Here is a 26,037-nt window from a genome sequence, read left to right as displayed (position 1 = left end):
CGCTTTGAGTGATTTTGACACACCAAAGGTTGAGAATAACTAGTCTGGACTAACCTTGGGGGAGTAGGGAGGGGTACCGGGTACTGAACAATTTAGGGCTCATTTAGCAAGAAAGGTGGAAGGGGTTATTACCTACATAGATAGGTAATGCATAGTAGGACTGAGACGGGACCTAGGAATATGAATTTTTACATAATTAGTATACTCTTGATGGAGACAGGATTGTGCACCACATCTAGGGAAAGAATGATATATTGAAAATACTATTAAATCAGTTAAAAGAGATATAGTTTAGAATCTTCATCTGTAGCAGGAGTCAGCAAACTGTCCCAAGGGCAAATCAAGTCTGTTGCGTGCTTTGTATGGCATGATAGGTTTTTACATTTTTAAATGATGGGAGAAAAATCAAAAGAATGTGGAAATTATGGGAAATTCAACTTTCAGTGTCTATAAATAAAGTTTATGGGAACACAGCCGTGCTTACTCATTTACATATTGTCTATGCTGCGTTTGGACTAGAACAGCAGAGTTGAGTAGTTGCAACAGTGATCCTGTGGCCCATGAAGCCTGTAATATTTGCTTGCTGGCCCTTTACAGAAAAAGTTTGCCAACCCTTGATCTATAAGAATAATTTACTAAAGAATAGTATATTCCCCAACCATCTTAGATAACTGATAAATTAATCTAATAGGTGGTAGTCCTATCTAGCACAGTAAAAGGGTGAAAAATGTAGTATGTTATTTCAAGAATATGTGCATTAGAATCGTAACTTTGAAGGAGTATTACTTTAGATTTGTAATTATGATAAGCTTAGTATAGCAAGGTCAATGACTAGAGCCAGCAATCGCAGGGGGGTCATTTCCCTTCTCTCCCCCTCATTTTTAGTTAAGTATTCCACAAAATAAACCTTTTTGTACAAGCCTATCATTGAACGTATTCTAAAATTTACCTTAACATAGTATATCAATGAGAGAAAACCTTTATTATAACTTGCAGTGCCTCCAGGTAGTTATTTTGAATGTTGCCCATTAACTGTGTTATGGTTAGATGCTGAAAGTAAATTCTTCCTAAAACATATCTTTTAAAAGCTGCTTGGCTTTAATGAAAAGAAGCACATACCAAGGTTAGTATAGATTTGAGACAGGTGAAATATCTGGTTATTTAAGGGTTCAGAGAATCAACAAACAACTGACTTTCACTTGTTTAGGTTTATTTTTTAAAGTTACAAGTAAGATCTGCCATGTTTACTTCCATTAGCCCAAGTTCACATAAGAGATTCTAATGCCAAAGAGAGAGATGAAAATGTTCGACATGTAAAGAGAGAGAGTAAGATCTTTGGTAACGAAAGCCTCTGATCCCTGACTCTGAAACACACAGTTAAGGGGGAGATCGTTAGACCTTCTGGAAGGTTTCACTGGGCTACAGAAAATGTCATATTCTACTTGGGGATATTTGCCTGTTAAAAATGATTTTTGGTACTTTGAAGTAATCAAATGTGAGTTCTGTGTCTATAGAAGTTGTTAAATACATGTTGTTTCCCCCCAAAGACAAGTACTCTATACCTATATCATACCTATAATGTAGATTTCTTTTTTTAAGGTTATACGTTGGCTCTTCAAAGACGTTCACCTCATCAGAGAAATCCCTGACTCCTTTGCAGTGGTGTAGACATGTCCTAGATAACCCAACTCCTGAGATGGAAGCCGCGAGACGTTCTCTGTGCTTTAGACTGGAGCAAGGTAATTGTGAACGTGTGCATTTGCATTCTCCAACTCTTGCCACTCTCAGCTTTGCTGCTGTTGCTGGTTTTGGAACAGACATTTCAACTGAAGAACCTGTGCAGCTGTTGCATGCAAGTCACTTCACATGTATTACTCATCAGGGCTTCTCCATATAGAGTGCATTTGGTTTTGTGCTTGTTTTAAACCAGATTTTTAGTTTGCTTTAGTTTATATTGTAACATAGGAATGCCTTTTTTTTCCTCTCTATTTTTTTCCCTTTCTGTTTGCAAAATACCAATAAATGGGTCAGTCTTCAATTCTCTGGGGTTGGTAACAAGGTTGTGTGGCTGAATTCTCAGGCGGAAAACTAGGGCTGCATTGGGATCTGAGTGCTGACCTTATTGAGCTTGTTCAGTGTTGAGTTGGATGTGTAAGTGGAAGTCCTAACCTTCATAAACTGAGAAATAATCTTTCTATTATATGTAACATTAGTTAACTTAAGGAGCCCAACAGAAGTTTCAGTAAAAAAAAGAACAGTTGGAAAAACAGCAAAAGGAATGAGTAGTCCTCAGTTCCTTGCTATTTTGATGCCGTAGACTGCTTAAAGCTGTGATTATTTAGGCTTTTGGCTTGTCTCTTAACCTCTTGGTATCTGTTTCATTATCTAGGAACGAACCCTGTTTGTATTCCATGGACCACCTGCATCCAAGTCATACTTGAGCTTAAAAGTACAGACTCCTGCCCCTCCAGACTAAAGAGTCAGAGTATCTGAGGGTAGGACAGGGGACTCTGCACTGTTAAGTTCACTAGTGTGATTCTCGTGCACACTGAAGTCTGAGAATGCTGCCCATGAAGCTCTGGGAGGGTAATGGTTATAAAACATTTGGACATAAGACAAAGTATAATAGGTCACGTTTCTCGAGCTCCGAATTCTGTGACAGTACCTTAAGTTCTTGACATCCTTCATCTTTCAGTGTAAGTGTAATCTTCTGAGGGAGGTAGTGAGCTCACCGTTAGCGGTGAGAAAAGTGAAGTTTAGAGAACTTCAGAGAGTTACAAGGCCAGGGTGATCCTCAGGGACAGAGTCGCAGCCGGGGTCTCCCTAACGCGAAAGACCCCATCCTTAACCAGTATTGTATGCTGCTGTACTGGCGTGGCTGTGTGGAAACGGCAACAGAAATCTGTTTTAAATACTTGGGGAAGGTGGAACTAAAGAGCAAGTTTTACTAACATTTTAACTAACATGAGATAAATGAGTTAACAGAAAGTTGAAGAGCAGTATAGGAACAAAGGCATGCTAGGGTTAAAACTTTGGCCACAGATGCCTGTCCAATAGAGCAGCCATCTGAGTCAGGGGGCTCTGATCTTGGTTTTGTTCCCATTTACCTGAGTGATCTAGGCAGACCGTTAAATCTCTTTGGACTTAGCTCTTTGAAGGGTTGTATAGATCATCCCTAAGACACCTTCCTTAAATAACCCTTGATTTAAGGACTTGTATGTACATTTTAATGGATTTGGCTCAGTAATCTGAAATAAAATTAAAATGAAATTCAGAATTATAGTCCTTTAGCTCAGGAGTCAAGAAACTTTTTCAGAAAGGAGCCAGATAGTAAGTATCTTAAGTTTTGCAGACGATGCAACCTCTGTGACAACTATTCAACTCAGCCACGAATGATATCGATGCAAAAATTAATGAACAACAGTGTTCTTTCAATAAGAGTTTATTTATGGACACTGAGATTTGAATTTCATGTAATTTTTCATGCGTCACAAAACACATTTTTTTCTCCAGTCATTCAAAAAAATGTAAAAATCATTCTTAGCTGGTGGGTTATTACAAAAGAGGAGTGGGCTGGATTTAGGCCACAACAGGCCACAGTTTGCCAACCCCTGGTTTGGCCCATTTGCACACCAGGTAGATTTACATATAAGGCTGATTTTGATAAACTTAATGTAAATCATCCTAATTAGTAGTTGTTTTTGAGATTTTAGACTTAAATGCCTGTTTATCTAATTTTTCTTTCATTACCAAGGGGCTCAGGCAGAATTGTGAGATTGTGAGGACACGAATTGGCATACTGTTTTGTTCATGTTGTAACCTATGTACATTTCAGATAAAAGTTTAAGTAGAGAACTAGTTTTTCAAAACCAAAATTAATCTTTCACTACGTTTGTATACATATCTAAAACCTCTTTTGCTGTGAGACTAAATGCTTTCGTTTCACAGTTCATTCATCATCCATAATCTCATTGAAATAAAGTAACCAATTAGAATAGGCTGTTTTGGATGAAAATTCTTTTTTAAAAAAATTCGGCTTATGTTTCATAAAATAATGTCTGTAATTTAAAAACTACTAGTTTTAGGAGTCTCATAAGAAAAGTATCAGATTCCTGCCCTCCCCTGCCCATGTTATTTGCCCATTTATTTCCCACATGCACTTAACAAAAACTGTGTTTTGGTTTTGCTGTTTACCTCTTTTTAAATTCCATGTCTAAATGGCTGTTGCTTGAGTTTTCAATTTTAAACATTATCCATTGGCCTTCAACTTGTGAAGGTGAAGATTTAATTCTTTTACACCCTCCTCCTCGTACTTTTTCTTTGCATATCATCCCCACATAGCTTTTTACCAACCTAAGCCATGCAGTATTTTAACATTGTATTTCTTTTTACATCTAATTTTTTATTGTTTTGTAAGAGTTAATTGTAAAAAGACTCTTAGTTGCTTTTTTGGTCCTTGTCATTAATTTATCCCCAAACTCTCTGGGTGAACCATCCTCAAGATGGAGACACATAAATCGAAGGGTTTGGTTTTGTTGCTATTCCTTCAGGCAGTGCCCTCTGTTCTTATTCTAATTGTTCCCTGTAACATCTGAATGAACATCTGTCATGGTGGGGCTTCCTTTTTGCTTTACCCCGGGAGCTCCTCTGGCCTCTCTTCAGGGCTGTGTCACCTGTTTTGGAAATGCAAAGACTTCCTTACATTCCCTTCTTTTAATGGAATACATTCTCCAGTTGCTTTTTTGGAGAGTAGAGGGAAAGAGGATATGTGGGAGGTAAGCCTTGAGACCCTTATGTGTCCGAAATGTCCTTATTGTACCTTCACCCTTTCACCCAATAGGTCTTTGGGCTAGGCATGGAATTCTAGGTTAAAAACCATTTCCCACGGAATTTAGAAGGTATTATTTCATCATACTTTAGTTTCGGGATGGCCAGTACCTCTCTCATTCCTGGTTCTCTTATTTGTGACCTCTCTAACTAAAATACTCTGAGTAGTGTAGAATCTTTCCTTTTATTCTTGACATTTTGAATTTCAAAGTTTTTGGTGCTCGAAACTTGAGCTCTGTGAAATTCCTTGCATTATTTCTTTGTTATTTACCCCTCAACACCCCCCCCCCCCCCCCCCCGTTTTCTCTGTTCTGTCTTTTTATATACTCCTGTGGGTCAGGATCTCCTGGATTGATGTTCACATCAATTTTATATTTTTCTCTCCTGCTTTCTTTTCCTGATCTCTTTATATTATACTTTCTTGGAGATTTAAAAAAACTCATCTTAACTCTTCTGCTGTGTATTTAGTGACTTCTATGTGCCAAGTACCATTCTAGGTAATGGGGACACAACAGTGGACAGTACAGATGTTTAAGTCTCTGCCCGCTTTGAACCTTTACCTTCTAGTGTCAGATTTCCACTTAATCCTCCTGTTTTTGTAAGGCACTCTTATACCCTTAAAACTAGTGGCTTTCTGTTTCAGTTTACTCAGGTAATAAAGCCTATATCCTTGATAAAAGCAGGGGAGGAGCAGTTCCTGAGCAGGCAGAGTGGAAGCTCCAGGGCTCCAGTGCTTTCCTGTAGATTTCCAGTGGTCCTCTATTTTTGCTTAACCACAGAACTTCCTACCTCCTGTGGTACTTTGTCTATGCAGTTCCAGGACCTTACCAGGTTCTTACTTGTTTCCCTTGCCTTGGGCCCTCAGAGCAGAAAACGCCAAACTCCAAGACTATTACCTAATGTGTATTTGTTTTTCATTTCTAAGATGTTGTGACCCTCTTAGCCTGATGTTGTTTCCTCTCCTATCCAGTCTTCCCTGTGGGCTTATAAAAATTTATCTGTCACTCTGGTGTGGTTTTACAAGAGATAGGGAGAAATTCCCATTTAATCCCTCATATTGAAAAATTCTTATTGGCTTCCAAGTAAGGCAGTCTTTTTTGAATGATGGTTAATTGACAGATATCAGAAATCAAGGTTTTAACCTAAATTTTATTCATGATATAGTACAAATATTTAGTTGGAATAACGTGAGCATTCCATATTTTAGAAGTTATATAAGTCTATGCATTTTCTTTTTGTTTAGACTTAATTTCTCCCTTGGACTATCAGCATTTTGAAGTAAGAGGTATCTCTGAGCATTTTCTTTGAGCCTAGGGCTGTTTTGCTCCGTTTGAATATAAATTGCTCAAGGGCAGGGACTTTGTTTTGTTGATCACCAGTTCCCTGACTCCTAGAAGGGAACCTGACACTTGATGGTGGCTGTTGCTAAAGTAAGTGAATGTTTAATTCTTTTTCAACCCAATGTCACATTTACTACTGCTTCAATTTCAGTTTTGGTGTTGAATAATTTAGGATTGGTTGGGGTCCTTGTAACTTTTTCCTTACCGGCCACCTCTTACATTCAGGAAATGGCTAGCATCGGTGTTAAGTGTCAGCTTGCTGTATTGCTTCACATTCACAAGCATGTTTACTTTAAAAGAATCAGTTTCTTACACATCTTATGCATTTTGTTGCAGAATGATTAATTAAAGTCCTTAGAGGCTGTACACCTCCCTCCACATATACAGAATTTAAAGATTGTTCACTAAGAAATGCACAGCCATGACTAGGAGCGATGAGATTTGAAGGAAGGGGAAATAGTTATCCTGTTCTCCATTCCTTCTCTCAGCCTCTACTCCTCTAGTTCTTTAATGTAACATTAAATGTAACGGTAGTCACAGAATGTAACATCTGGGGCTTCAGATGACATGCTGCTTATAAGAGCAAATATTTCAGGTATTTGGTTCCTATTTCTTGACCCTGATTTTTTTTTTAGAAGAAAATTCCTCAAAAATTAAAGATTAATTCCGTGGTACGACATAGTTATGAGGAGCCAGAGTGTATCTGGTGGGCAAGTTGGTTTAATATCCTCTTCCTTCTTCCTTATTTCCTCTTTACCCTAGGTCCTTAGCCTCTGCTGTTTCCTTGGCTGCAAGTTAGCCATGGTGGTGACGTAGCCATCTCTCCCTGTTTATGGAGTAAACATCCCTAGGAACACATCTAAGTGAGGTTTTGTCAAGGCTGGTTTCTGTAGGTGCATTTGGCTGCATTTTTCCCCAAACCCTCTCTAACTGGACAATTGCTAATGAGCTCGTTTGGACTGTAACTTCTTGCAGGGCCTCTGTTCCTCTTCTTCCTGCCTGCCTTCGAGATTTGGTAGGGTCCCCAGAAAGCTTTCATGCTCTGATAACTTTGTGGCCCTGGATCTAGATAACAAACTTGGTAAATTATGTGAAAATGTATGGGATGTAGTCAAGCCTTGCCTTGACGTTGTGAGGACAAGCTTATTAAAATCCTGACCTTCTGAAGAAAGTTTGTTTTCCTGAAGAAAATGAGGGAAAGAAAGGGATGTGTGTTGTAAGGTGTAATTTTATAGGGAGATGGCATCTGCTTAATTTTTTTTTAATTTTTATTTATTTTTCTTTTGGGGAGTTGTGAGGAGGGGTGCTCAGTTTCCTTGTTTTTTTTTTTTTTTTGTTGAGACAGTGTCTCACTCTGCTGCCCTGGGTATAGTGCAGTGGTGTCATTGTAGCTCACTGAAACCTCCAATTCCTGAGCTCTGAGCCATCCTTCTGCCTCAGCCTCCCAGTAGCTGGGACTACAGGCACATGCTGCAACACCCAGCTGGGTTTTTTAAAATTTCTTTTTGGTAGAGATGGGATCTCACTCTTGCTCAGGCTGGTCTTGAACTCCTGAGCTCAAGCAATCTTCCTGCCTCGGCCTCCCAGGGTGCTAGGATTACAGGCATGAGCCAACATGCCCAGACTGCTGTGACTGTTGTAAGATATTCCTAAAAGAAGTAGTTTGTCTTCACAATTATAATTTTGCAAATTGGTTAAATGTTTTTTTTTTTTTTTTTTTTTTGTTAAAGATACAATAGGGTAATTATTTTTGGTGTAAGGTATATATAACATATTCCTACACATGACTTAATATGTATCTAATACCCATAATCCTCATGAGGAATATTAACTGACTTGAATCTAAAACTTGTTATTATATATCCCAAACTTATTTTCTTTACCAAACTGATATTTTAATATTCAAATTTTACAATTTATAAGGTCTTATCTATCCTGTATTCAGCACAGGCAAGTTACTTAAGGTTTCTTAGCATCTTTTACATTTGTATTTGTTTTGTAGAGTTGTTATAAAGTAGTAAATAAAGATGGTTTGTAAAGCAGATATAATAAAGACTTAAATATTAGGTCTCCTCCCTAATATATTTGAATAGTGTAAATGGCTTTTTTGGATAAACCACAGAAAGTAATGTTTAAAAGTGAAATAACTGGGCCGGGCATGGTGGCTCACGCCTGTAATCCTAGCACCCTGGGAGGCCGAGGCGGGTGGATTGCTCGAGGTCAGGAGTTCGAGACCAGCCTGAGCAAGAGCGAGACCCCATCTCTACCAAAAATAGAAAGAAATTATCTGGCCAACTAAAATTATATATAGAAAAAAATTAGCCGGGCATGATAGCACATGCCTGTAGTCCCAGCTACTCGGGAGGCTGAGGCAGAAGGATTGCTTAAGCCCAGGAGTTTGAGGTTGCTGTGAGCTAGGCTGACGCCACGGCACTCACTCTAGCCTGGGCAACAGAGTGAGACTCTGTCTCAAAAAAAAAAAAAAAAAAAAAAATGTGAAATAATTAATCATTGGAAATTAAATCTTTTGGCATCTCTAAATCTGTAGTCTGTTGGTATAAAATCAAGTAATAAAAGGTAGAAGAACCTTTTCTTTTCCAAAACACTGAGCACTTTTTCAAGTGTGCAGTCTTACACAAAGCTCAGTATCTTGGTTGGTTTTCCTGTTTTTGAAGATGATCCTATCCTTCAAAATTAAGCCACCCTGTCTTGTGAACTTCTTGTTTAATTTTTAACGTATATGGCATTTTTCAGGTAGATCAAGCCTCTGAGGACAGAGGCCTATACCTCAATTTTTTTGAATTATCAGTGCTTAGTACTTTTTTTTAAAATGGGTTTTAAGCACTGAATGTTTGTTTTTTTGTAGTTTCTTAGGTTGGGCAAAAAACCTAATTTTCATTGAACATTTGGTGTTATAAATGGCATTCTACCAGCGAAGCCAAAAAATAAAACACATGGTGAGGCTCATTAAAATGTTAGTTCTGAGTGTGGAGGTTTGAGTCTGGTTTGTTCACTGCTGAACCCTCTCAGTGCCCAAAATAGTCCCTAACCCACCATAGGTGTTGAATGCCAATTGTTGAATGAGTGAATCTGGTGGGAAGAGACTTGATCTAATATTTAGACTGTGTGATTGATTGAGAGCGTGCTCCGTTTCCAGTGTCTTGCCTAGTAAGTGGGGACATTTAACAAATTTCACAGGGCTATTAGAAAGATTTCAGAAAATATTGAATGTGAACTTGGAAAAATGTGAAGTGCTGTATCAATATATGGAGACATTCCAAATAGGCAATTCTTTTTTATTCAGAAATTAAACCTAAAAAAAACCAGAGAATTATCTTTGGCTACTTATACTTCATAGAAAACTAATGGCAATTTCTTTTTGGGGGGGGTTTTGTTTTTCTATAAGTATACTTGTTAGAGTTAGGGATCTTAAATTGAAAATTTTATAAGCGTAGTTTATTCAAAAGTAGTAGAGAATTCAAAACAACCTCTTTAGTTGGTTCCTTTTCCATTTCTTCTTAGATCTATATGTATTCCATTTCTGACATGCCCATCTTTATTCTTTCTGCTCCCCTCACCCCTTTAGAATAAAAATAACAAAACCCCATAGGGCTTTCATGGGTAGGATTAACTCAAATGCTATCCTAAATTGAAATAAGGCTAATCTAGAGTCTTTGGTAAATCCATGTCATGAGGCTGGGATGTTAAATAACCAAATAATGATCAAAAGCTTATCTGAGTAATTTGAAACACCCGATATGTGGCTCAGTTAATTTGGGGCCAGTTAATAAAAGCTTATCTTGACTGTAGATACTCGAATGTCCATGACTATTGTATCAGGACAGGTCACATTTGAGGAGTGTGGGTCTAGTTTTCACAAATAGTGTAGCCCTGCACATTTGCTATCTTGGGTCATGTTTCACTGTAACCATCTCTCATTTCCTTTGGAATTATATGCTAAGGAAATGTGAATAGATACCACCACTTCATTGAGTTTTTCCTTTATCTTCATACGGTACCAGTTCCCATTCTTGTTTTCATTGTTATGATGGAGGGTTACTCTAAATTTAGCCAATGAAAAAGAAAGTTGTGGACTAATCCAAAATTCTGAAGGTGGCCCTTTCATTTGTTAAAATCCACACAGTTTGAACTGAGACATTACGCTTATCAAGTGTCCGTCTCCTGGAACCTGTCCAGTTTCTCCTTGCATGGCCTGAGATGCTATCTCTACCAGCTCACATTTCAAGTCTTGAGGTGCTCTGTCAAATTTGGAACACAAAATTAAAACTTAGTCTGTGGGGCTCATTTTGGGTAAGCTTTGCAAAGGATTCTTTTTCTCACTGGAAAAACAATTGGAATCATAATGAATTTTTTGTGCCAAGATAGGGTCTCCTGACCTTTGTTATTATTCCTGTGTGTTAGAAATGGAAAACACATTGTCATGGCTGTGGGATTCTATCAAATTTTTGTGTTGCTTTTCTATTTTATTCAGAATAACCCCAATACGTTTGTGATTGACTTAGTACAGTAAGTAACAAAAAATTAGGGATTGTGCTTCTATGAAATTTGAAGGTTTAGTCCATTATACCGGGCAACCTGGATATGTGTTTGCCAAAACAATCCTTCCTTCCTTTCTTTTGCCAGTTATGCATGTGTTCTAAGTGGTTTTTTGTTTTGTATTTCCACCATGATTAGAAAGGTGTTTATTAAAATATACAATAATATTAATAGTTCCAATAAATTTATTATCAAGATGCTATTTTATTACTTACTCCCACCAAGGAAGAAAACAAAACAATAGAGATTCTTCCAAAGTAGTTGTCTCCTGGTTTTATACTGCTGTGACAGTTGATTAAATTTGATTCTATGCCAATGAAATTAGTTTTATTTTGGTAAGTGTTCGTACCTATTTCTTGGGACCTCTACAAAACAGGCCTGAGACACTGGGGCTTGATCAGAGATGAGTAGAATGCCTGAACTGTGTAGAGTACATTCACGGTGCTAAGTACTAAGGTATTTAGGTACAGGCACCGGGCAAAGTAGTAAGGGTGCAGCGACAAGCAAGATGAGCTTGGTGCCTCGCCTTTGGGGTGTGCAGACTGGTGCAGGAGACAGGTGACACAGATAGCAGCTCTTGTTCTTTTACTTCCTCTCCCATAAAAGAAGCAGGATGGTGCTAATGGGAGACCTAACTAAGGGGTATGGTCAGAAAATACTTTCCCAAAGATATGATGCATCACTAAGAACTGAGAGTCAGTGGGAGCTAAGCCGGTAGCTAGTGTGTGTGTGTGTGTGTGTGTGTGTGTGAGTGAGTGGTGGTCGGGGTGCTGAGGAATAGCATCCCAGGACACAGGAACAGTGCGTGGAGAGGCCCTGCAATGGGACGAGATGTGACATGAGAGGAACTGGCAGGCTGTCATGGAGGTGGCATAATGGAGGGAAGTGAAGGAGGACTCCTGAGCTGAGGGACTCTCAATGAAACTAGAGATGTATGCAGGGTTTACAGGGCAGTTAAGGATTCTGGACTTTATCTTAAAATGTTTGAAAAGTCTTTGAATAACTTTAAGCAAAGGAGTGACATGGCTCTGAACAGGTAACTATGTGGCATTGTCTGAATTGCCTTCTTTTGAAATCTGGCAAGATATGGAGAGTGAAAGAGTGATTTTAGAAGTTCTTTGGAATGGAGTAAGTTTAGGCTTTAGCATTTTTTTCTTAAGGGTGGGATTCTTTAACTTAGTTAATATTTTCTTCTGCTTTTCTCATTAATATCCTGAATTTCTTATGTGACTACATGTGAAAAGCAGTAGTTGAAAATGTGGCCAAACTCTCATGACAAGTTACTTCGGAAACATAAGGCTTTGATTTGTTGATATAGTCAATTATTTATAATATGAGGGAGCTTTAAACTCTTACATTGTTTCATGTATATGAGTTTTAGGGCTCTTGTCGATTTGTGTTTGTGAGTTTAATTTTTTTCCACCGTCGCAGCTGTAAGATTGTATTTCAAGGAACAGTGTGTGTATTAGTGTTTTGAAATTCAGATTTGCAGTCATTGTGCATATGTATTTGTGTGTGTATATGTGTATAAGCGTATGCATACTCAGCCTTATCTTCCACGTTACAGCATTTTCAAATAAGTGAAGTCGAATCAGTAAAGGGTACTGCAGCAGTGGGAGCTGCTGGAATGTGAACAGTGCTGCAGATAACAGCTGCAAGTGGTGAGGATGCTTAGTCTTTAGGGTAGACCCAGATATCTATTTTTAAAGAAGGCAGAGAGATCCAAGTATGGGATCCCTACCTCTGATGGAGAAGCAGAACTGGAGGCAATTTCAGATGTCCACATCAGACAGAGCAGGGGGCGGGAAGTGTGTTAGATGATATTCTAAAACCTCCTGCCTCCCTTTGCAACCACCCGGCTGCTGTGTGTCCGGGCACCTCATGGGAATCCTGCTAGTGGAATAATTCACCTATTTACGTGGAGTGCCTGTTGTCGGTTTTTTCTGAAAGTTAGTCAAAGGAATCTCTCAAAAAGAGAGATGGAAAATATGAGAGAAGTTAAGGGACAGAATCAAATAGATTCAGAACCTCTCCTGTTGAATAGGAGTTCCAGAAGTAGGAACAGACCACATAGAGAATGAAATAACCAATAAATAATATTTCTTTGAGCTGAAGGAGAACAAGTCCTCAGGATGAACTAACACAAAAAAAAGACCTGCACCTAGACCTCCTGGTTGTTGTATTTCAGATTTTCCAGGGTTAAGAAAAAAATTCTAAATGTTCAAGGGAAAAAATAGTTTATCTACAATATAACAGACTTTAGACATTTCATAAGTAATATTGGATGCTAGATGAAAAATGAATATTGTCTTTAAAGTTTTAAGGGGACGTAATTTTCAAATTATAATTCTGTACCGAAGCAAGTAAATTATAGGAACAAAAGGAAGAGATTTGGTTATGCATAAATCTCTGGTTATGCAGAGATTTAGAAAGTTTTACTGTTTTATGCACCCTGTTTTAATGGTGGGAGGAGTGTAAGGAAAAAGATCGCATGAGATCTAGAAAACAGTGGCTGTAGAGATGACCTAGGAGAAGCCCAAATGGGTGGAAGAAGACAATGAGTTGACCCTCAGGTGTGTGATGGTTTTCACCTGGTAGTTATGGTCTAGTGCCAGTTACTTTCTTTCTCTTGGTCCTGTCACGTCCAAAAATCACCTTATAACTGTCCTAATCACAGATATAAAACAGAATGAGAATCCAGTAAACATTAACAATGTGAAAATAGAACTAACAGATCTAGAGATGGAAAGTAAGAGAAGGTGAATGTGTATTAAATGTCTAACTTTTCATGGCAGGAAATCAGATGCCAACAAGGCAATGCTTGGTTTGTCTACTTAAAGTTCTATCTAACTATATAATTGCCTTCAAATTCTGGAAAACAAAACTCCTGGAAGGTGAGTCTGGGCGAGGAGAGACAAGAAACTCCCGTATTAGACCTCTGTGTCTATTTTAATGCTTTGTGTGCAGGTATTTTAATTCAAAAAATCGTGAATGGGTTAGGTTTAGGGCCAAAAAACGTTTTTCCCTTGGTTCAAAACTCTAAATTTATATACTTAATTTCTACCACCTCAAGATTAGTGGGTTGGAGGCCTTTTCTGCCACTGGAATATAAGCCACACATATTGTGTCCTTAACTGGAAGAAGAGTGCCCAGGAGATACTGGAGAGGAAGTTTTATTCAAATTCCATTCTCATCTCCTCTATTCAGGAACTTACAGTGCTTTCTCATAGGGGGCAGGGCTTGGATTTCCCACCACTCTGTGCACAGTCATGGGCGTGGAGACTCTGATTGGCCATCTAGTCTATCCTTACTTTCGGGGGAAGGACCCCACCATTCTCAGACATGAGATTATTCAGCCCATTTCTCCATAGAATTAGATTCTGTAACATCTTTCTTACCTCCTGATTGCAGTCTAGTACGTGGAAGTTATTCCAGCTGGTTGTCAGCTTGCCTTGTGGCCGTAGTTGAAATTGAAAGCAGCTGTCTATAATCTGCTTGACAACATCACATTGTTGACAAATTATTAGGCCACTCTTTTCCCTTGTTCTTTTCAGATTAAATTATTACTTTCACACAGACCTTCTTCTCACTTTCTGTGGCCATTTTTACTGTCCTTAAATTTGATTTAAACTGTAGCAGACAGACCTAAGGGCGAAATGGCTTCTATAAAAGGGAATTTTTAAATATGCCTTTGAAGTCTAATTACTGCTGAGGTTTTTTTAATCTCCTTTATTAATTGCAGATGCGAAGTCTGACTTGTGAAGTTGCAGAGATCACTCTGGCCCTGGAGAACACTGGATTTGATCTATGTGTGCTTAAAGCTGGCATCTTACCTTCGGTTTTGACCAGTGATTAAGTGGAGACAATTTGATAGTCCATACAAAGTCCCCTTCCTGACCCTCGTTTTTCAGCTCTAGGTTTAGACTAGGGTCCAGTAACGGCAGTGAGGGAAGAGTATTAAGGATGTGGCCATGCCACTGGTTGGTGTCTGAGAAGTAGAAAAGTTTTAATACTTTAGTTATGGTGATTAGATACTTTAACCATTAAGATTATGTTAACTTTTAAAACCTAGGAAACATTTGACCTGTTAAATTCAGTTCTAAGAATAATTGTCATACTCTGATCTCTATGGAATAAATGTTATTAAATAATACTCCTTAATAAACATTGTGAAATTTTGTAACTCTCAATCAATAAATATTTATTAAATATTTACCTGCCTGTCATCAGGGGTACATGCCCCCTTAGTTACTTCCAAACCAAATATATTTTAAAGCTTAATCTTAACATTGAAAGTGACTTTCTTGATTAGCTGTGGTTATGAGTTTTATAGATAAACTAACTCTTTTCCTAGATGTTTCTTAAAGGTGGTATGTAAGTCATGTTTTTATAAGGTATTACATTTTGAACATGACTGCAAGTTTGAATATTGAGGGCCTATCATGTCCTGGGATCATAGGTACTCACACATACATATCATGGTTACTGATTTTAAATCATTACATTTGTCATCATAGGTTGCATGAACAGGAATTGTAGGAAAAGATTCAAATTAGCCTTCTAATAAGTTTTGTTAGCTAAATTTGAAGAGTGTGAGACTTGGGCATAATGCCTAACTTACCCTGATGATATAGTACCGAAGACTACCATTTAGGGACATTGACTGGTTCTTTAGCCCTTCTCCTTATACAAATACACTGACAAATATATTACAGTTGAATCCTTTTTATTTTGGGCATGTTTGGGAAAGAGACCTGAACACCTGTTTCAAAGTAGCAGTAGGACTTCCTAGACCCCATATGCCTATTTATCAGGTCATGGAGCGCTGTGGAGAAATTAATACTGCTCAAGTTTACCCAGTAAAAAATAGTGGATCAGATAAGCACAAACCATATGTTACTGCTCCAGGGGGGTTGCTGAGGTTGGGGCAGCACTTACTTGCTGTGAAATTACGGCCTCTCCAGAAAACTTTTATCTCAGTCCGTACAGTTAGAGCTTACGAGTGAACCAGTGAAGTATCATCTTCACTGCAGTTTTTGAATTCCTCCATTAAAGTTTAGTCTAAACGTTTGAGTGCATCTGTGTGCCCAGCATTTTTGTAGGCTTCGGGTATGTAAAGATAAAATAAGATCACCTAGGTCAGGAAGTTTATACCTGAGAGGATGGTTTATGGAAATGCAGATCTTCTTGCCCTGGTGGTTCGTGGGTTTCGGTCAAAATGCTGTGGTCTGGATAAAGCTTCCTGCCAATTTAAGGGAGAATAAAAAGTATTAAAAGAGCTGATATCTCCTTTCCCTTCACTGCTTTTAGATCCCTCTGTAACTGGTAAAGGACCATGCAGTTGGATCCTCTGTTTGGCTCAGCACTGAGGCCGGCCTGCCGGCCTGTTGTAAAAAGAGAATGAAGTGGAAGGATCGAAAGTCTGTTACCCTTGCCTGCTTCCTTCTCCCTTACTTTCCAAGACTCTGTGGTAATGAACATCATTATTGAAGACTCAAGATATGACCTTAGGAGCCTGTGGTTTTGAAGAAACCATTTTTCTTAAAAATGGCATTCAGGACATTTGTTTTCTCTGAGGTGGTCTTTGGATAAATAAGTGAGAATTGCTGACCTGTGGCGATGGAACTGTTGTGAAGGATCACAGCTCAGTGCTTTGTTTCTGAGGAAAGACTAGGTCTCTGAAATTGTCTAGATAAGCTATGATGTAAAAAGTGTGCCCATCATTTTGAGAAAACTAGGTTATACTTACTAAGAATTAGAAAAAGTGAGAGTCCTACAGATTTTCTTCTCCCACCTACCTTCTAGAACATTTGCCCTCAGAATGCTACAGTTTGCTATAACTTTTCACTTAAAGGCCGCAGTATAGTTTGTGAATGCGTGCTGCAGACTTTCCCCCTGTGCTCACCGGAGCCCTATTGGTTACCCTCCCACAAACATGGCTTTTTTTTTTTTTTTTTTCTCAGCAGAGAAACACTCTGACAGTGGAGAACACTATGAATTAAGATGTTATGATTTGCTCCAAATCTCAAAACCAGCATGTAGCAGGGTAGAGATTGGAACACAGGTGCCAGCTTCTGACTTCAATATCCTTTTAGTCTTTTCTTGGTCTTTATTACAATATATTACAGAAAATCACAATAAAGAAGTAGATCAGCCATCGTTGCTATGTCTCAGCACCTGACGTATCCCAGGCAGTGCTTTCTAGTTCTCCATGTTCAGCCGTTTCCTTGTTTCCAGTGTTGGCCATTTCAGACATTACTACATGAAGTTTTTCATCTCAGGCTCTGCCTTCTCAGTGTATTCACTGCCTTCTAATTTACAGATGAAGAACCTTGAACCTACCTGTCTCCCGCATTCTGTACATTCTCACGGTCTTTACTTCCGTGTGCCAGAAGAAGAGAGAGAACATCCCCTTTCTAAGGCTGCTTCCTCTGGCTCATCTCTGTCCCATTCCGCTTGCCTTCAGGATTTTCGTCAAGGCCCTTCCTTTTCTATAGAGACTCTTCTCTACTGGTTCCTTTTTTCCATGCCTCCTGGAAGCTTATACTCCTCAAGCTACAACCTTTTCTCCTTCCTTTTATAGCCAAATCTCTTCAAAGATACCTTCTTCCTCATCTTCCATCTGCTTGACCTATTAACACTGGATTTTTCTTACATCCTCTGTTGAATCTGCTCTCCTCAGTGAACCGGTTGTCCTAGCTAGTAGCCTTTTTTAGTCCTCATCCTGCAGGACCTCTCTGCAGTAGTTGCCACGGTTGATTATAGCTCCCACGTGGAAACTCTTCTGCATTGGTCTTTTTTCTTTGGGGGTTCCCCTGATCCTTGGGCCTCCTGAAGTCTTCTGTCCGATCGACCTTTCTCAGTCTCCTCTGCTGATTCTCTTTCTGTCTACTCTGGGTTGTTCCTTTCTTGAGCCTTTTCTCTTTTCCTTCTGTACGTTGTCTTAGTAATGTCATTCATGCCTGTGGTTTCACATAACACCTATTTTTTTATGTGTCCTGAATCTTCCTCTCTAGGCCTCTTTCCTGGACTCCAGCTCCATACTGGGCACCCACACGTAGGCATGTCCAACGACCATCTTGAGTTCAGTTCACTTTTTTCTTTTGAGCGTGCTTATCTCATGTTTTCTGAGCATTGGTTTCCTCCTTTTCTCCACCCCCTGTATTTATTGAGTTACCAGCTATCTCCACTTTAGCTCAGATGTGGCTTATTGAACCTGTTCTCACCAAATGTTCTGCTTGTGCTTTAGTTCAGGACATTGTTGTATCTTACCCAGGTCTTCTCTAAAAGCCTCCTAACTGATCTCCTAGTCATTAGTCTCTGTGCCCATTTAGTTCATCATCTACACGGCTACTTATGTCATCATAAAATATATATCTAATGTCTTTTACCTTCTCAAAATCAAAACACTGTATATTAAAGTGTATACAGTATATAAGACAGTGCAGAAACCAAACCTGCCAACCTCTCTGGCCCTAACTCTTCTTTCTTATACCCTATGCTTTAGGCCAAACATTTGCCACCCCCTGAACGTACATGGCTCTTTCATGCCTCCATGGTTTCACATGCATTATTTCTATCTAGAAATGGCATTGTATCCCATGAGATAAGCTCCTCAACCTTCAAGGGCCATATTCAACATGATGTCTTTTGAAATCTTTGGATTCCCTCGAAGTTAATCATTGTCTTTACCTTTGCTCTGAATGTACTTCATGGTACTTTTACTGCACTTACAATATCTCATTATATCCCATCTGACTTGCCTGGCTTCTGCAATAGCTTTTCTGTCTTTAGAAATCGGAGTGGGAAGGAGAGGAGAGCAATTACCACGTCTTGTTCATCTCAGTACCTGTGGTATCTGGTAACACTGTAGCCACAATAGTTGAGGACAACTCAAATAGATGGATGAATTTGAAAGAGCAGGTGGGGGCATAGGGACCAGACAGACTTTCCAGCATGACTCTGGAGCAGTGACATGCTGTGGGCCTCTGTGGAAGGTATTTAGGTAACTGTTGTAGAACTTTAATGTTTTTTATTGTCTCTTGGTAAATGTTGAATGAAGGAGTGACTACTGAATGTGATTTCCTAGTGCTGGGTGTCTGACTCATCCTGGAGTACTACTTTTTTTTTTTTTTTTCTCAATGGTACACACGACTTTGCTTATGAAGAATTAAATGATAACCGGGTAGCTCTGCAAGACAGAACCTGGATTTGGGAATAATGAAAGAGAATATAAATTTGGTTAGTTGAGAAGAGAGCCATGAGCAAAGAGATACAAAACCATGACTTATTTAGAAATCAGTATGTGAATTTTAGTAAAACATCTAAAATTTTCTCTTAATGGGTTTTTATCAGAATTATTAAAAGTTAAAGAGAAAACATCTATAGGGCTGCTTTAGAATTTTTTTCCCCCACCCCATGTTGCCAGGATTATTACACCCTTGTGGAGCCATGGTTTTAGATCTCCTGCTTTGAGTGAGAGACTAATAGGATGTGGCAAATTAGTGTGAGCCAAAGTCTCCGCAAGCTGCAGTTTTGCTTATTCTTAGATGAGAAAGGAGAAAAAGGATTCTAGAAATAGGGAAGATCAGGGCTTGTATCCTAGGGTCACTTCCCCCTGATTAGAAATGTGGCCCTAGTGTTAGAAGCCACTAGGAAGAGTAAGGTATTGCCCTGCAGCGCTTCCTAACCCAAGTCAGGTGTTACGTAATTGACAGAATGTATAGAAATTCCATTAGACACCATTGCAGCTGTTTTGTAACTGTGTCTTTGATTTTAAAACATGGTAGCGTTTCAAGATTTCAAGGAAACTTTGTTGCCTTCTTGCATGGTTTATTGTCAACTAGTGTGCTTGGTATAATCCATTTTAACTGTGCCATGCAACATTGTAGAAGCTAGCTCACCTTAGACAGTGACTGCTGTTTAACTAATTTTGATATGTCAGTTACCTCAGCCATAGGTGCTAACTGGGGTGCCAATATAATATAAAATCATTTAGTTGGAACCCAGAGGATTGATACACATAAAGTTCAACTTAGTAGTTATTAGAAAGTATTAATGAAATGCTTTTTCAGGTATATTGCTTCACTAAATCTCTAGGTGGTTTGAAATGTCTAATTACACTAATCGTTGTTTTCAAAGATATATTAAATTGTATTTATTTAAGTTTTTAAAAATTGGACAAAGTAATTTAGATGTTGAAACAAGTAAAGATATATTGGCCAAAATATTGCTAAATTTTGACCACAGGCAGCATTGATTGCATACTTTGTTTCAAATGTTTTATTAGATGCTGTACTTTCTCTATAGTGAGAAGAAAGTGAAAAATGATTGTTTCCAGAATATATTATAAAGTTGCTTTATTTTTGAACTCTTTTAGTTTAATACAATACTAACCTTTTGAGAATTATCATTAAGCTTTTAATTATATCAGTTTTTTAATGTAAATTGTCTAATTATTTTCTTAAATTTCATTTTGTTTATATACAGAGACATACATTCAATAAAAATTTGAATATTTAGTATATTTACTGTGAGTCTAGGCAAAGATGATCAAGGAATGGTAGGAATGTCATTGTTTCTGGGAACTTTTTGTTGTCAACAGAATAGTTTTCATTGTGGAAAATTTAAGAAATTTAGGTTCTTTCTTAAACCTATCCTGTCACCTGTCTTTTTGCGATTTTCTTGATATTAACATCACTGAAGCATTTATTCAATCTAGTTTCTTTTTTGGTCATATTTTGCATAATGGTGTACAAAAATAACTACAGAGATATATTTATTTTTTAACTCAGGCAACTTTGAAGATGTACAAAAAATAATAGACTATTAGGTACTCTCAACTTTTTTTTTTTTTTTTTTTTTTTTTTTTTAGAAAAATGATGTATCAGTGTACAACTTAGTACTTTATTGCATTCATTTTAGTTGAAGATGCTTATTAGACAAGGGAGGCGAAATAGAAAGTTTAACCAATGAGTATGTGCTTAAGGTCATTCAGAAGCACTCTAGAGGTGGGCATGGGATAACGGGCAGTCTGTAAGGGCAATAGTGAGATGGTGTGAAGTACCTTTAAGATCTTGTATTTGATGAAAAGCCACTGTGGTACTTTCATGGGTGAGAGTAACACTTACAATAACAAGACTAGCACTGCTTTGTAGGGATGTTCAGAACAGGCTTGTTGAGAGCGATATTGGCAGCTGGAAGTTTATTGAGGGATAGGTTGCAATATCTGGGGTGGGGTGAATGCTTTAGTAAGGAAGTTGCAGCAGAACTGCAGATCAATAAAAAGGTGATCTGGGAGGGAGTTTAGCTTAAGACGTTTGGGAAAGAAAACTATGCCAAGTAAGATGATTTAATCAATGCATTATCATGTTTGGGGCTATTCTAGGGGCTGGAATGAAATGAAAAAATACATAATCCATAGCATCTCCAAGTCTGAGAAGCCCTTTTCTCATAGATAGAACTTTGGAGTAGGAATATAGGGGAATTTAATGATTGTTCAGAAGTTTATCACTCATTTTGTCCATTGGCAAACTTGTCTTACTCCTTTCTTAGGGTCATTTTGGCCATCCCTGAGCCTCTCAAATAATTTAACATCTTTATATGAAAAGAATCTGTTGAAATAATTGCAGAAGATAGAATAGCCCTTTTAAAAACCCTTTCATTTGTTTTATAAAAGTTTTTCTTTATAGAAATGCTTCCTCTTGTAGTTCTTAGCTGCACGGTCCGGAATCACTAGGATGCGCTAGCTTCCGCTCCCTTTCCACTCTCCCCCTCCACCGCCACCTTGGGCACTAATGGAGCATTATTGTTTTGTTAGCTTGCCTCTGCAGTAATTCTCCTCACTCTTCTTAAAAGCTTCAATGCCAAAGAACAGTGTTGAGCATTCTTTCTTGCAATAGACGCTAATTGTGTTCTTAGTTGGGATCTTGCTGTCATAGCCACAATAACTGTGCCATTGTGTGGGGAGGCTGGGTCACAGCAGCTATTGTGCAGAGTAATGAATGCTGTTTACTTGTAATGTGTTGTCGCCTGCATCTGTGGGTGAGAACACGCAGTTACTGTAATTTGCCTGGCGAGTGATCAAACTGGTATGAAATAACATCATCTGTGAAGCAAGTTAGCAGTCACAAAGAACTATTGACCTTTTTTTTAATATAGAATTTTTAATGAGCAACTTTGAATAATAGAGATCGAAGATGTGAGAACAGCTACTTAGTGCTTATTGTATTGCATTTTGTAGTTTATTTTGTAGTGTATTTGTGGGTCAAGTTTACCTGTGTAGAAGTGAAGGAACTAGGGGTGCCTATCTGTGCTCTGGCTCAGATTGGGAAGAGCTGCTTAACCATGGTAAATTACAGCTTGGATAAGTGCCCACGTGTCTGGTGTCAACTGGGAACTAGGCTTCCTGGCAACGTCCCTTCATGAAACCTGTGGATTCTGAGTGCAAATGCAGAATATATAGAATATATCACTGTGAATGCAGTTTCCTTGCCCAGTTATTCCACCTACATAAAGCAAAGATATTTTTCATGTTAATTGTTGGAATGTGATGGTACTTAAGAATTCTTGCTGAAGTAAAGTGAAACATTTTGCTCTTTTAAGTAACCTTCATGGTATTTTGCAAGGAGCTTGAAAATCCCAGTTTTGGAACTGATTATTTTCTTGAGTATCCACATCTCACGGTTTCTTCCTCTCCATCCCACTACCCAATTTTAAGCACTCTTTAGCTATTTGACTGCTCATTAGCATTGCTCATTAAAAGTTATCTGAGGAATGCCTGTTAAAGCAGTCCTTTTTATACTTGTTTTTTCAAGTTTTGTCAAATTCTCAGCAAATATAAACTAGGTTATCGCTTAAAGTGAAGTTTGACCTAATTTATATTTGTTATATAGTCCCTCTGTTTCATACATATCTAAATGATAGCTTTTCAGAAAAGTGGATTTTGACTGACACAGTGATTTGTATCTCATGAAGGGAGAGTAAATGAGATTTATGTGACTTAAGTTTTTGTGATTTGGGGTCTTTTTTTGGCCCCAAGAATATAAAGATGACAGGGGGTGGTAATTTTGGAGGGAAGAAGTATTAAAATTAGGACAGGTGAGGAGGTAATGTAAGAATTAGATCATCTGCTCATGGCAGGCACAATTCCTTTTTTCCCTTATTTTAATCTAATATCAAAATATTATTAAAGTAATAATATGTATATTCCTGCCTTTAAAAGTTATATAAATAATATGTATGTTCAATGCAGAAAATTTAGAAAATTTTTTTAGAAAAGAAAAAATTCAAGTGATTGCCAGTAGTCTCTACACCTGCCATCCAAAATAGTCATCATTAAGTTTTTTTTTTTTTTTTTTTTTTTTTTTTTTTTTTGAGACAGAGTCTCACTCTGTTGCCCGGGCTAGAGTGAGTGCCGTGGCGTCAGCCTAGCTCACAGCAACCTCAAACTCCTGGGCTTAAGCGATCCTCCTGCCTCAGCCTCCCGAGTAGCTGGGACTACAGGCATGCGCCACCATGCCCGGCTAATTTTTTTTTTCTATATATATATTTTTAGCTGTCCATATAGTTTCTTTCTATTTTTTAGTAGAGACGGGGTCTCGTTCTTGCTCAGGCTGGTCTCGAACTCCTGAGCTCACACAATCCGCCCGCCTCGGCCTCCCAAGTGCTAGGATTACAGGCTTGAGCCACCGCGCCCGGCCATCATTAAGTTTTAATGTAGAAACCCTTCTGTTACTTTGTAGAGTACTTTTCCATAAACCTTGTTTTGGACCGAAGGCCATTTGGAAGCACAGTAGTCATTTTAAGTTTCTCCCATAATCCAAGAACAAGTTTCCATAAAAGATTTTTTGATGAACATTTTCAGATATTAAATGCATTGAAAATTAATCTTATAAAAAACAGAATTGTGAATAGTTAATATTAAGAACATTTCCTATGATTTCTAAAGATTACAAGTTTGAGTTTATCTTTTGACATTAATCTTTTTTTATATTATTACAAGACAATAAATTCTTATTTAGAAATAGAAAATAGAAAACATTTCTAATGTAGAAACTCAAATATGTTTTTATTTTTACATAGGCATATTGGCTTTAAAGTGAGATTGGTTTACTTTTTTACTGGGTGTATAAATAGGTCCCTAATTCATAAATTGCTTATTTTTACATATTTTTTCTTTAGACAAATGGAAGTCAGTTAAGATATTCTTATGAAAAATGGCTTTGTCTTTTTTTTTTTTTAAATCTCTTCCCTTTCTCATTCTGACAAATCAACATCTGCTTCTGTATAGCTAACTGCTGCTGTTTTCTGCTTCTATGACAGCTAGCCGATGGCGGAGTCTCTTCTCTTCAACTGCCTCACTGGCTTTTCCTTATAGTCCTGTTGCAAGACTCAGCCCTTATAGCAATGGCATTAATACTCCCAGCTTCTCTAAAACCTCAAATAAAGCAATACTAACACCTGAAAAAACAGGTAATGTTTCAACTTCTTGACTAGCTGCTTGCTTTGTTATTCGGTCACTAAACACAGCTTAAATATCCATCTTCCGTTGACAGGCTTAAGGGAAATCGGATAATGGAGAGTTCGTGCTGCACACTTACTTGGGTACAAGAAGGCCTAGCACTAATTTGTACTCTAACACCATTGACTGTTCTCAATTGTGTATAGTTTTCCCTCTTTAGCAAAAGCATATGTATGCAGTTATGTATTTCTAAGTGTCTAATGTGCTTTTAAAATTAAATGTCCAATACAAAGTAGGTAGTTTTTATTATAATTCAAGATTGTAAGCTTTAATATTTTGTTTTTAAAATTTTTAATTTTTCTGGCAGCTTTTTTATTAAGCTAGGGCTATGTAGAAAAAATAGTCATGGTGGCTTTTTGTGAGATAAAGGTCTCACCATTTCCTTATTTGTACCAGTACTGGTGTGATTCCATTCCTACAACTTTCTTCTATTTCTTCTTCAATTCTTTTATCTCAAGCCATTGCTTTTTTACTTTCACGGGTGGCTGTAAGTCTCCTGTGACTACTTGCTGGTCTAATTATGAAGGTTTTGTATATGTTTCTGTGCATGTATATGTCCCTTTGTGTGCTATTCTTATTCAATTATAGTACTATTGCTTGCACCCTTTAAAGAATGGACCAGATTAAATTTCAATTTTAAAATATGTAATCAGTTACTGCCAGAGACAAGTATGTCTTCTTATTAATAGTGTACCTGAATATGTGTCCCTGTAATATGCCTTTAGATAGATACTAATGCAGTGCAGATTTTAGCAGTAGTGAATTTTTTTATTGTGATCAAAAACACCTAACATGAAATCTACCTCCTTAACAAATTTTGTAGTGTACAGTAAAAGTCATTTTTTAATTGTGAAAACCGAATTTGAAAAAAACAGTGAACAGATGGTTTTATATATAGGAATTATGAACACATGAAGATGTGCGTGTTGTCTGACCATCAAATGGTGATGTGTTGGTCATTTTTTTTGTGACACGAAAAGAGGAAAAAAATTGCTAGTTTATATGTGAATTGTAAAGCATTATATAGATGTCAGTTCTTCAGACTAATAACACACGTTTCCTTTGTGTTCTAGGTTACACTTCCAGGGGCTCCCCTCTCAGTCCCCAGTCATCTATCGACAGTGAGCTGAGCACTTCAGAACTGGAGGATGATTCTATCTCCATGGGATATAAGTTACAGGACCTCACTGATGTTCAGATCATGGCTCGTCTGCAAGAAGAAAGTATGTTCTTTTTAGGCTAGAGAAGTGAGGCTTCCGCTTGGAATACAAGGGAAGTGGGGGAGGTTCAGGCCTTTCTCCCCAGATAATGGGCAAACAATTAGATTCTTTCTCTCATACTGCCTTACTTTGTAGGTGGGGCAGTTATATTCTTCTCCTACTCATGAAGTGTTAGGGGACATACTCTGATCAAAATACATCGATACATAGACATTGCTGGTATTGCCACTGTGGTAACGGGTTGGCAGTTTCCTAAAAAACTAACAATGCAACTTCCAATTGGCCCAGCAGACTGTACCCTTGGGCATTTGTCCCAGAACAGTGGAAATTTGTGTTCACAGAGACACCTGTACATGAATGTTCTTAGCAGATTTATCTGTTAACAGCCAAAACCTGGAATTGGCTTAGATGTCCTTTAGTAGGTGAATGGTTAAACCAGCTACTATGGTACATCCATACCACAGTACTCAGCTGTAACAAAGGAACAGACTACCAGTACACACAGTGTCTTGCATGTGAAATCATGCTGAGAGAAAAGGCGATTCCAAGAGTGTGCCTGCTATATAATTCC

The 26,037-nt window shown here is 38.0% G+C and overlaps 1 protein-coding gene across 1 annotated transcript in view; it reads left to right on the top strand.

The window, feature by feature from the left end:
• SLAIN1 (SLAIN motif family member 1) overlaps positions 1–26,037 on the top strand; it is a 53,396-nt gene that overhangs the window by 12,134 nt on the left and 15,225 nt on the right. The window contains 2 exon segments of the mRNA XM_045566818.1: positions 1,600–1,739; positions 25,320–25,469. Of these exon segments, the coding sequence (XP_045422774.1) occupies positions 1,600–1,739; positions 25,320–25,469 (290 nt within the window).

The sequence above is a fragment of the Lemur catta genome, chromosome 13 (genome assembly GCF_020740605.2).
Source record: "Lemur catta isolate mLemCat1 chromosome 13, mLemCat1.pri, whole genome shotgun sequence".
Classification (NCBI taxonomy): domain Eukaryota; kingdom Metazoa; phylum Chordata; class Mammalia; order Primates; family Lemuridae; genus Lemur; species Lemur catta.
The sequence above is the reverse complement of the archived record's forward strand: the minus strand, read 5'-3'. Positions and strand labels throughout refer to the sequence as shown.